The 11,852-nt window shown below is 48.1% G+C and overlaps 3 protein-coding genes across 3 annotated transcripts in view; 2 read left to right on the forward strand and 1 right to left on the reverse strand.

Annotated features, from left to right (window-relative positions):
* NOP9 (NOP9 nucleolar protein) overlaps positions 1–2,717 on the forward strand; it is a 33,810-nt gene extending 31,093 nt beyond the window's left edge. Inside the window, exon 11 of the mRNA XM_081167771.1 lies at positions 2,309–2,717. Coding sequence (XP_081023897.1) covers positions 2,309–2,466 — 158 coding nt within the window. The 3' untranslated portion in view covers positions 2,467–2,717. The remainder of the gene's footprint in view (positions 1–2,308) is intronic.
* LOC308572205 (uncharacterized protein) overlaps positions 1–11,852 on the forward strand; it is a 132,673-nt gene that overhangs the window by 31,876 nt on the left and 88,945 nt on the right. The gene's annotated exons all lie outside the window — the stretch shown is intronic.
* Positions 4,282–11,432, reverse strand: CIDEB (cell death inducing DFFA like effector b). The gene is made up of 5 exons (XM_081168210.1): positions 11,250–11,432; positions 7,324–7,468; positions 7,006–7,155; positions 5,921–6,111; positions 4,282–4,565 (listed from the first exon to the last, which is right to left on the reverse strand). The coding sequence occupies exons 1-5, from the start codon at positions 11,288–11,290 to the stop codon at positions 4,430–4,432; spliced, it is 663 nt and encodes a 220-aa protein (XP_081024336.1). The 5' UTR covers positions 11,291–11,432; the 3' UTR covers positions 4,282–4,429.

Below are 11,852 nucleotides of genomic sequence, written 5' to 3' on the forward strand. Positions count from 1 at the left end.
ACAGTGCAGGGAACAAGGGTGTACAATCATACCTCGGGTTACAGCCGCTTCAGGTTGCATTTTTTCAGGTTGCGGATCGCCGAAACCTGGACGTACCGGAACAGGTTACTTCTGGGTTTCGGCGGTTGCGCATGCGCAGAAGTGCTAAATCGTGCTTTGCGCATGCGCAGAAGTGCCGAATCGAAACCCATGCGTGCGCAGACGCGGGTTGCGAACGTGCATCCTGCACGGATCACGTTCACAACCCAAGCATCCACTGTACAGTGGTACCTCGGGTTAAGAACTTAATTCATTCTGGAGGTCCGTTCTTAACCTGAAACTGTTCTTAACCTGAAGCACCACTTTAGTTAATGGGGCCTCCTGCTGCCGCCGCGCCGCCGGAGCACAATTTCTGTTCTCATCCTGAAGCAAAGTTCTTAACCCGAGGTACTATTTCTGGGTTAGCGGAGTCTGTAACCTGAAGCGTCTGTAACCTGAGGTGCCACCGTACTTGGCGCCTGTTTTTCGGATATTTGAAGTGACCCCTGGCCTTAGCCAGTGTTCCTCCCCCAGTTGCCTTCTTGCCTAGGCTGTTGATCCTCCTGTGATTAGCTGTGATTGCAGAGGGTTGGGCTAGATGAACGCTGGGGTGTCCCTTCCAACTCTACATTTCTATGAATCTGTGATCGCTGCCAGTATTATCCTGGGGACCCCAGCGTGGCATCCATGTGCAACAAAGCATTCTCCGACACCCACCAGGGCACCCACCAAGGTCTCCTACCCGCCCTGGTTTTTTATTTGATCTTTCTTTTCGGAGAGGGGCCCTGAGTGTTGCCAGTTTTTCTTCTGTGAAATGGGCACCGCTGATTTGCATTGACACCAGACCTCTGCGTAGCTTGGGGAGAAAAAAAAACACACGGGGGGAATTGTTGCTTTGATGTGAATGAATTTTGGACTAGGGGGAAAGTTGGAAGTTTGGTTTATTTTTGTTCATTTGATCATTAATGGGTCTGATTATTGCTTTGTTTATTACTTGAGTATGCTCTTTTTAAATTAATGTTATGTTATATGAAATATTCTCCCCCCCCCAAGTATTCTGTATTATACAGTGCTACCTCAGTTTTCGAACACCGGAAACCCGGAAGCATTTGCCTCCGTTTTCGAATGCTTTTCGGAAGTTGAATGGCTTCCGCTGGGTCCCCCCCGCCCTTTTCCCCATTGAAAATGCAGGCTGCTCTTTGCGCCTCGGTTGTCATCAGAAAGCATTCCAGACCCTCCATCTCCCAGAACCTGCCGAGCCTTAAAAGTAGGAGAGCAAAGAGCTCAACGGCAGAGGGCATGATGACAAATGAGGAAGTGGGAGAGACGGGGGTGGAGATTCACAAGCGACACCACCATTATCCATTATGCATTACTGTATTTTAATACAGTGGTATCTCGGGTTAAGTATTTAATTCGTTCCGGAGGTCTTTTCTTAAACCTGAAACTGTTCTTAACCTGAAGCACCACTTTAGCTAATGGGGCCTCGCACTGCTGCTGCGTGATTTCTGTTCTCATCCTGAATCAAAGTTCTTAACCCGAGGTAATATTTCTGGGTTAGCGGAGTCTGTAACCTGAAGCGTCTATAGCCCGAGGTACCACTGTATATTTTTCTTTGCTGTGAATCGCTTAGATACCTTCGGGTGACAAACGATTAACAAGCCTAATACACGAAATGAATTCCATACATTTCTCAACACAGAACAGAACAGAACAGAACAGAACAGAATAGAATAGAATAGAATAGAATAGAATAGAATAGAATAGAATAGAATAGAATAGAATAGAATAGAATAGAATTTATTATTTATACCCCGCCCGTCTGGCTGGGTTTCCCCAGCCACTCTGGGTGGCTTCCAACAGAGTATTAAAATGCAGTGGTCTGTTAAACATTAAAAGCTTCCCTAAACAGGGCTGCCTTCAGATGTCTTCTAAAAGTCTGGTAGTCTTTGACATCTGGTGGGAGGGCGTTTCACAGGGCGGGTGCCACCACCGAGAAGGCCCTCTGCCTGCTTCCCTGTAACTTGGCTTCTTGCAATAAGGGAACTGCCAGAAGGCCCTCGGCGCTGGACCTCGGTGTCCGGTCAGAGCGATGGGGGTGGAGACGCTCCTTCAGGTCTACTGGACCGAAGCCATTTAGGCACCCCCCTGCCTCCCCCTAACTTCCGGGCAGATGTTCTTCAGGGTTTTAGGCTTTTCACGAAACCCTAACCCTGGAGATCCCCCCCCAACTGTACTCTTTAGGTCTTAAAGACTGCTGCTTCTTCTCTCCCCCCCCCCCAATTTCCAGCGGAGCATGAATCACGGCTGCAGAACGACCCCTTTGGGCACTTCCTGGTCCGCAACTTCTCCCTGACCCACTTCCTCAAGCGCCGCCAAGACTGGGAGCGCCACCACAAGGCGAAGAAGAAACGGCGGGAGCTGTTCTCCGAGATCCTGGAGGACTGAATCGGGAAGATGCCGTTGGCGGGTGGTTGGGGCTGAATGAAAACAGGAGGCTGGTGCCCTCTAGGGGGCGCTGTGAGCCTCTCCCAAACCACAGAGAACCCGGAGGATTGTTCAGAGCAGGGGAAATGCCGCCACTCTGCACTTTCCTCCTCTTGTCTGCTCCCAAATGGATCTTTGGTTGTTATGCATTTTGTTGTTTTTAAACATTTGTGGGGACAATTCAATAAAGTTTACTCTATTTTCTTGCTTAATAGATATATTAAGAGAGTCATTTCTTTCCTGGCACTGCCGTGCCCTTCCCTTTTGAGCGTCAATGAAATGCCAGCCTTGCAATGCAAGATAAGGTTCGTGGGTTTGAGCCCCATGTTGGGCAAAAGGGGGTTGGACTAGATGACCCTTGTTTTTTCTTACAACTTCCAATTCTATGATTTCTAAGGTCTCTTTTCAGCCTCTCTAAGACCTTTTATTTGTGTAAATGCATTTTTTTAAAAAAAGATTTTCATTCATTTGTTTGCTGCAATCAGTTCCAGTGCTCACGTTGTGAGTCGCTTTGGGTCGGTTTTGCGAGGGAAGCACTGGAGAAATAATAACAATAACCAGCAATGGGCAAACCAGGAGTCTCCCGGATGCTGGGAATTGTAGTCCTGCAACATCTAGCAGGCAACAGATTTTCTTATCCCTGCTTCATGTTGCATCTCTGTTAAGCTAGCAGAACCTGCCACACGGCGGCTATTCGCCACCTCCCCAACCATCTCCTCTGTGCCGAAAGGAAGGTCTGGTTCAAGGTTTCCTGTGTGTTTGGTTATTAAATACAGTGGTACCTTAGTTCTCAAACGCCTTGGTTCCCAAACGCCAGAAACCCGGAAGTAAGTGTTCTGGTTTTTGAACGTTTTTCGGAAGCCGAACGTCTGATTCTGCTGTTGTCTATTGTTTCTGGGGTGCCTGCACCAGTCAGAAGCTGCACCTTGGTTTCCAAACATTTCAGAAGTCAAACAGACTTCCGGAACGGATTAAGTTTGGCGCTTTTGTTTTTGCTATTTATTTTGCGTTTTTGTTTCTGAGGCTTTTTCGGTTTGTTTGTTTTTGTGACTGCGTGGAACCCACTTCAGCTCCTGATTGATTGATTGTGTGACTGCGGAAATGGATAAAAGCTGACTATCAACAGTGCAGGTAAGAAGGAAAAAAACAATTTAAATTTTTTGTCACCTACAATACTATTATTTATTTTATAGTACAGTACATTGATTCTGATGGGACGCGGGTGGCGCTGTGGGTAAAACCTCAGTGCCTAGGACTTGCCGATCGTATGGTCGGCGGTTTGAATCCCCATGGCGGGGTGAGCTCCCGTCTTTCGGTCCCAGCTCCTGCCCACCTAGCAGTTCGAAAGCACCTCCGGGTGCAAGTAGATAAATAGGTACCGCTTTATAGCGGGAAGGTAAACGGCGTTTCCATGTGCTGCGTTGGTGCTGGCTCGCCAGAGCAGCTTCGTCACGCTGGCCACGTGACCCGGAAGTGTCTCCGGACAGCAGTGGCCCCCGGCCTCTTTTAAGTTAGATGGGTGCACAACCCTAGAATCGGACACGACTGGCCCGTACGGGCAGGGGTACCTTTACCTTTTACCTTTTACATTGATTCTTGCTTTCATTTTATGGACCAGAGGTCTCGTTAGACAGTAAAATTCATGTTATATTGTTGTTTTAGGGGTTGTTTTTAAAAGTCTGGAATGGATGAATCTGTTTTTCATTACTTTCTATGGGAAAAGTGCACCTTGGTTTTGGAACGCGCTTTGGTTTTGGAACGGACTTCCAGAACGGATTAAGTTTGAGAACCAAGGTACCACTGTACCCTTTTTAATTAACATCCCCAACCAAAACAGAGATCTGGGATTTCTTTGGAGCCGAAAGAGCAGGTGCTGGGAAGGAATCTTGTCTCAGGAGAGGGAGGAAGAGGAGGGTGGCAGCTTTCAGCGTTCGTAGCTCACGCGGGCATGCGAGTGCCAGTTCTCGCCTCCGTCCAGGATCCGGCGGATGTAGTGGGATGCCCCAAGAAGAATGTGCCCGATGCCATGCATGACGGTGGATGCCACACGCAAGATCTCCCTTGGGAGGAAAGGAAAGGGGAACAAATTATATTAGTGCTGGGTTCTTGTTTTGCATTATTATAATTAATTAAATTTGTATGCCACCCTTCATCCGTAGATCTCAGAGCGGCTCAGAAGACAAAATTAATTTTTATTTTATTATTTTATTTATGGAATTTACCGTATTTTTCGCTCCATAAGATGCACTTTTTTCCTCCTAAAAAGTAAGGGGAAATGTCTGTGCGTCTTATGGAGCGAATGTGTGGTCGATCGCTGGCTCCCTTTCCGGCCCCTTGCCCCCTTGCCCAGGCCTCCATTGTTGAATGTTCTGCAGATGGAGGCTGTTTGTTCCCCCAGCGACATGTGACTGGATGATTAGATTATCTGTCTGGAAACTGTAGAAATGGCTCCCTTTCCTAAAGAAGTTGCAGAACTGTGAGTTGAACCCCATAAAAGCAGGATTTTTACCCTTTGCAAAGTAAGCTCGACAACTTTGAGCTGATCCTCAAAAAAACAACAACGGGGGCTTTTCCCCTTTGCAAAAGAAGCTGCACAACTGTGAGCTAATCCCCTCCCAAAAATGGAGGCAGTGAGAGATTTTACTTTCTTGGGCTCCATGATCACTGCAGATGGTGACAGCAGCCACTAAATTAAAAGACGCCTGCTTCTTGCGAGAAAAGCAATGACAAACCTTAAAAAGCAGAGACATCACCTTGCGGACAAAGATCTGTATAGTTAAAGCTCTGGTTTTCCCTGTAGTGATGTATGGAAGTGAGAGCTGGACCATAAAGAAGGCTGATTGCCTTAGAATTGATGCTTTTGAATTCTGGTGCTGGAGGAGACTCTTGAGAGTCCCATGGACTGCAAGAAGATCAAACCTCTCCATTCTGAAGGAAATCAGCCCTGAGTGCTCACTGGAAGGACAGATCCTGAAGCGGAGGCTCCAAGACTTTGGCCACCTCATGAGAAGAGAAGACTCCCTGGAAAAGACCCTGATGTTGGGAAAGATGGAGGGCGCAAGGAGAAGGGGACGACGGAGGACGAGATGGTGGGACAGTGTTCTTGAAGCCAAAAGCATGAGTTTGACCAAACTGTGGGAGGCAGTGGAAGATAGGAGTGCCCGGTGTGCTCTGGTCCAGGGGGTCATGAAGAGTCGGACACGACTAAATGACTAATGTTTCCTCCTGCTCTGGTGGGTAAGACCTGAATCCATGGTTTCAAGCTTACAAGGAAAGAGATTCTGACTCAACATCAGGAAGAACTTTCTGACAATGGAGGTGAGGTGGTGGACTCTCCTTCCTCGGAGGGTTTTAAGCAGAGATTGGATGGCCGTCTGTCAGGGGAGATGTGGGGGAAGCTGGTTCCCAGACCCACCTTAGCACCTTCTTGGGCCCCAGACACTTGAAGTCGCAGCTCATGGAGTAGAGTCCGTAGAAAGTGGCCGAGATGTTCAGGCTGCCAAAGAGGTCGCGGGGGTTGAGCTTGTAGACGTCAAAGGTGATGCGGGCAATGTCACGGCTGTTCCTCGGTTTCTCCCCGCTGAGCGCATAGGACCGGCTGCTGCCCTGTACAACACAGACAGAATCATAGAATCGTTGGACTCACCACTGTCCATGGAGGCGCAGGTCAATTCTGTGTCCAGGGCAGCTGTCTACCAGCTCCATCTGGTACGCCGGCTGAGAGAGTCTCGCCAGAGTGCCGCATGCTCTGGTTATCTCCCGCTTGGACTACTGCCATGCGCTCTACGTGGGGCTACCTTTGAAGGTGACCCAGAAACTGCAACTAATCCAGAATGCGGCAGCTAGACTGGTGACTGGGAGTGGCTGCCGAGACCATATTACAGCAGTCCTGAAAGACCTACATTGGCTCCCAGTATGTTTCCGAGCACAATTCAAAGTGTTGGTGCTGACCTTGAAAGCCCTAAACGGCCCTGTATACCTGAAGGAGCATCTCCACCCCCATCGTTCAGCTCGGACACTGAGGTCCAGCTCTGAGGGCCTTCTGGCGGTTCCCTCCCTGCGAGAAGCGAGGTTGCAGCGAACCAGGCAGAGGGCCTTCTCAGTGGCGCCCGCCCTGTGGAACGCCCTCCCATCAGATGTCAAGGAAATAAACAACTACCTGACTTTTAGAGGACATCTGAAGGCAGTCCTGTTTAGGGAAGTTTTTAATGTTTGATGTTTCATCATTCTTTTAATATTCTGTTGGGAGCCGCCCAGAGTGGCTGGGGAAACTCAGCCAGATGGGAGGGGAATGAATGAATGAATGAATAAAATTATTATTAAGAGTCAAAGTGGCTTCAGGATTGCTCTCCTGTACTCTTTCAGACATGCAGTACTTACCTATATGTATTTATCTTGTGCACTTAGGAACATTCATTTTATTTATGAAGCCTTAGAATTCTTATGGAAATGAAGCCTGTCATTTTCCGCTGGCCTTCCATTCAACACCCTTTTGCTTACCCTGGCGTGGCTCCATTTCTGCCCTTTCTCCAGCGCCATCAAGGCCGTGTTATCATCTAGGACGTCAAAGAATTCCTCTGTTTCCACAACGGTGCCATCTTCTTCCAGCACCAAGGAAACGATGCTGGAGATCAGCAGGGTCTCCCTTGCCTGGCGAAACAAGAAAACACACAAGCAGAGACCTTCATGTCAAGCAAAGCACGGCCACTGCTTCCATTTCGCAGATGATAAAAGAGAGGGTGAAGAGGAGTAGCTTTACCCAAGGGCTTGCCAGCCAAGTGGAGGCTGGAAAATTGGCGGGAGGGAAGGGGTGCTCACCTTGATCAACAGCTCCTGCAAGGTCCCTGCAGTCAGACCTTTGCGGATGTTGCGCTTGTGGTCACAAACCCGGAATGGCCTCTGGGTTGGGGGACTCGGAGCCCAAACACGGCGGGTGAGTTCTGAACTCGCACTCGACACTGACCTGTGAGAAAGAGAGAGAGAGAGAGGTTGCTCAGAAGCTCCCGACCTGGCTGCCATAGCGTGCCTCTGAGCATGTGCAAAGTGTCCAGGGGGAACATCAGCACCCTAACAGAGAAACTGAACTTTTGGTAATGATCTGGGTTCGTCCAGGTGCCCTTTCGGTTGTGATGATTTGCACTCATGATGTTATCAGGACAGTTATACACGACCCAATGCTGTTTCTGCCTGCAAATGCTGTTTCTGCTAGTTTTCTTTACTTTTTTTGGTGTGTGTACAGTGGTACCTCGCGTTACAAACACCTTTGGATTACAGACTCCGTTAACCTGGAAGTAGTACTTCGGGTTAAGAACTTTGCTTCAGGATGAGAACAGAAATCGTGCGTCGGTGGCACAGCGGCAGTGGGAGGCCCCATTAGCTAAAGTGGTACCTCAAGTTAAGAACAGTTTCAGGTTAAGAATGGACCTCCAGAACAAATTAAGTTCTTAACCAGAGGTACCACTGTATAATTTTTATTAAATTTTCTGTTTTACAATTTAGAATATTCATTTAAAGAACCTTAAAATGTCAATGACTTCCCTTCTTCTCTTTCCATGGTCCATTTTACATATAATAAATCCCTGCATATTTTACATAAACGAAACCATTCAGTAATCCATTATTACATCCATCAAAACTTCTTTACACTGTTGAATTTATCTTAATGCTGCCAACTTTTTCAAGTGTGCACAATTCCCCCCCCCCCATATATTCAATAAGCATTTTCCAGTCTTCTTTAAATGTATGTTCTTCTTGTTCTCTTATTCTACAGGGTGAATACAGAGTACACATGTTCCACTGGGCCTCTTTTAAAAGACTCACCCTATATATGTTAGGTCTGCAAGCTGCGTATATACCATCAGTTGAAGTTGCCATTCTTCTTTAGTTGGGACCTCGCTCGTTTTCCATTTTGGGGCTAACAAAACATGGGCTGCAGTAGTGGCATACATAAACAACCTTTCTTGACACCTGGGAATTTCCATCTGAATTATCCCCAACAAAAAGGACTCTGTTTTTTGGGGATTTTTTTTAACTTTGGGGAATCAGCCTGGAACTGAAGAGATAGCTCAGATGGTGGAGCATGAGACTCTTCGTCTTAGGGCCGTGGGTTTCGAGCCCCACATTGGGCAAAAGATTCCTGCATTGCTGGGGTTGGGCTAGATGACCCTTGCGGTCCCTTCCAACTCTATGATTCTGTGAAATAAAACTCGTAAAGTGGACTGATCCAGGAGAAATGCTGCGCTTATGTACTATGATTGCATCAATGACACTGGTATGGAGGGCCCTCTGTGTATCCTGCCTCCATCTACTGCATTCAAATTCCTTAATCCATAGGGTTATAGAACTGTAGGATTGTTTTACCAACTGCACTGGCTCCCGGTGGAGTACAGGGTCAGGTTTAAGGTGCTGGTTTTGCCCTTTAAAGCCCTATGCGGCCTAGGACCCACGTACCTATGGGACCGCCTCTCCTGGTATGCCCCGCGGAGAGGTCCACAAATTACAACATTTTGGGGGTCCCAGGTCGCAAGGTGGCTAGACTGGTCTCCACTAAGGCCAGGGCCTTTTCAGTACTGGCCCCGACTTGGTGGAACGCTCTGTCCCAAGAGACTAGGGCCCTGCGGGACTTGACATCTTTCCGCAGGGCCTGCAAGACAGAACTGTTCCGCCTGGCCTTTGGTTTGGACGCAGTCTGTCCCTTATGTTTCCCTCCCCTTATGCTTTTGATCTATGGGCTACTTTTAAAATGAGGCGGCATTTTAAATTGCATTTTAACCTGTATTTTAAACTGGTCCCCCTCCTATTATGTTTTTACTGTGATTTTATTGGGTGTTAGCCGCCCTGAGCCTGACTCTGGCCCGGGAGGGCGGGGTATAAATAAAATTTATTCTTCTTCTTCTTATTATTATTATTATTAAAGTTGGAAGGGACCCTGAGAATCATCTTGCAGGAATATGCAGCTGCCCCGTACAGAGGGATCAAACCTATAACCTTGGCATTATCAGTGCCATGCTCTAATCAGCTGAGCTATCCAGCTGTTATTGACCCCTTACGCAGCTTGCAACCAGAGTACACGAAAAGACGCAATTTATTAGGTCTACGTGGAAATGCTTATCACAGTCTCTTCTGGTCCCTGGAATTTTGACGCCAAAGTCCAAATTCCAGGAGGAGGAAGAAGCGAAGGAGGTGCTAGCGGATTTGGGCTCTGAGGCCAGCCCACAGGACAGCTAGCTCTTTAAATAAAGCAAAACCCCTTATTTCTTGGGCAGAACGTCAGATAAAAGACCGGGAATCAGGGAATTTTGCTCATTCGTGTTCTGTGGACAACGCCGTTGTTTGCTTGGGTTTAATGGGAGACCGGCAGCAAAATGTTGCAGCATGGCATGGTCTTATTCATTTCCTCCCTCTCTCTCCCTCACCTCTAATTTTCTGCTCCTCTCAGTCAGGGTTTGGGGGCCACTGAGCCTGCTGAGTCCTCAGTGACCTGCATTTTTCATAAAATTGTAGAGTTGGAAGCGAGTCCAAGAGTCATTTAGTCCAACCCCCGGCAACGGACTGTCGTCATCTTAGGTCCCCGCTAAGCACCGAGCCTCTTGGGCTTGCTGATCATAAGGTTGGCGGTTCGAATCCCCACAATGGGGTGAGCTCCTGTTGCTTTGTCCCAGCTCCTGCCAACCTAGCAGTTCGAAAGCATACCAGCGCAAGTAGATAAATAGGGACCTCTGTGGCAAGAAAATAAATTGCGTTTTCATGTGCTCTGGTTTCTGTCACGGTGTCCCGTTGCGCCGGAAGCCGTTTAGTCCTGCTGGCCCGGAAAGCTGTCTGTGGACAAACGCCGGCTCCCTCGGCCTGAAGCGAAATGAGCGGCGCAACCCCATAGTCAAATTCGACTGGACTTAACCATCCAGGGGTCCTTTACCTTTACCGTAGGTCCCTCCAAAGATGTTTTGTACTCGTACAAAGCTTGGGGTTCCCCCAAGCATTCCAATCTCCCCCTACATGTTTCCCATTGGCTCCATATTGACTATATCTGCTCTCACAAGCGGAGCTTGCTGTTAGAAGGCGGAAGATCCTTCAGACCTCAGCAGACGGGTTTGGCTAAAGGATTGTAAGGAAAGGGGGAAAGGGTGGTAGGAAGTACTGCATGCCCGAGGTATAAACCCAGAAACCTCCATCCAGCCCCCCCCCCAATGCATTCTTTCCATTTTCCTATTTTCTAGGGGCAATCTCGGATTTACAGAAGCCGCCCTGGTTTTTTAGTTGATCCCGGAATGCCCCGCTTTTTCTTAGGACATCCCTATTTTCATGGGAGAAATGCTGGAGGGTCTGGAGTTATGCGACCCCCATGCCAAGGAGATAAGTAACCATACAACCTTTAGAAGACATCTGAAGGCAGCTCCGTATAGGGAAGGTGTTTTTTTAAAAAAAAAGTTTAATGTTTTATTACTTATTTATATATGTTGGAAATGGCCCAGAGTGGCTGGGGCAACCCAGTCAGATGGGTGGGGGTATAAATAATACAATTATTATTATTATTATTATTGAATTGGACAACCATATTTTCATCAGAGAAATGTTGGAGGGTATGCCAATGGCCTGTGGCGGTTAAGGGTGTTGGACTCTCAGACTAACTCACATCACAGGGCCGTTTTTGCTGGGATTAAATGAGGAGGGAGGGAACCATGTACATCCCCCCCTTGAGGTCCTTGGAGAAGGAAGGTAGGATAGATAAATAAATCTGTACTCACTTTAACAATGTTGATGGCACCAGGGCGTTTATGTACTCCATTTTGTCCAAGGAGGGCGTTGTGTGGATCTGTAGTGAATAGTGGCCCTCTTGCCAGTAGCTCAGCTGTGAAGGGGGAATCCGAGTTGTTTTTGTCTGCCTGGACTCTGGACTATGTGGCTCATGCGCTGTGAGTTGTCGGCCGGCGGGAGCAAACTCCAAGTGAGCGATTGGAGGCACAGCCAGGGAGCGCCAGTGAATAACTTCAAGGGTTGTCGCAGGTGAACTGTGCTGCTCGTAGCTGACTTGATTTCGCGAAGGGGCAGCCGGAGGGCTGAAGAAGCTCACAGAATACCTTTTGTTTTATTGACGACGGTGTTCATTAATTCACAAGCTGGCTTTTCTACGGAAAAAGATTGCCCAAACAGGTACACTCGTACCTTGGATATCAAACGCCTTGGTTCCCGAACAAAGCGGCTCCCGAACGATCGAAACCCGGAAGTGAGTGTTCCGGTTTTCGAACGGTTTTCGGAAGCTGAACGTCCGACGGGGCCTCCGCAGCTTCCAATTGGCCGCAGGAGCTTCTTGCAGCCAATCGGAAGCCGTGCTTTGGTTTCTGAACATT

The sequence above is a fragment of the Podarcis bocagei genome, assembly GCF_964188305.1.
Source record: "Podarcis bocagei genome assembly, chromosome: 13".
In the NCBI taxonomy this organism is placed as follows: domain Eukaryota; kingdom Metazoa; phylum Chordata; class Lepidosauria; order Squamata; family Lacertidae; genus Podarcis; species Podarcis bocagei.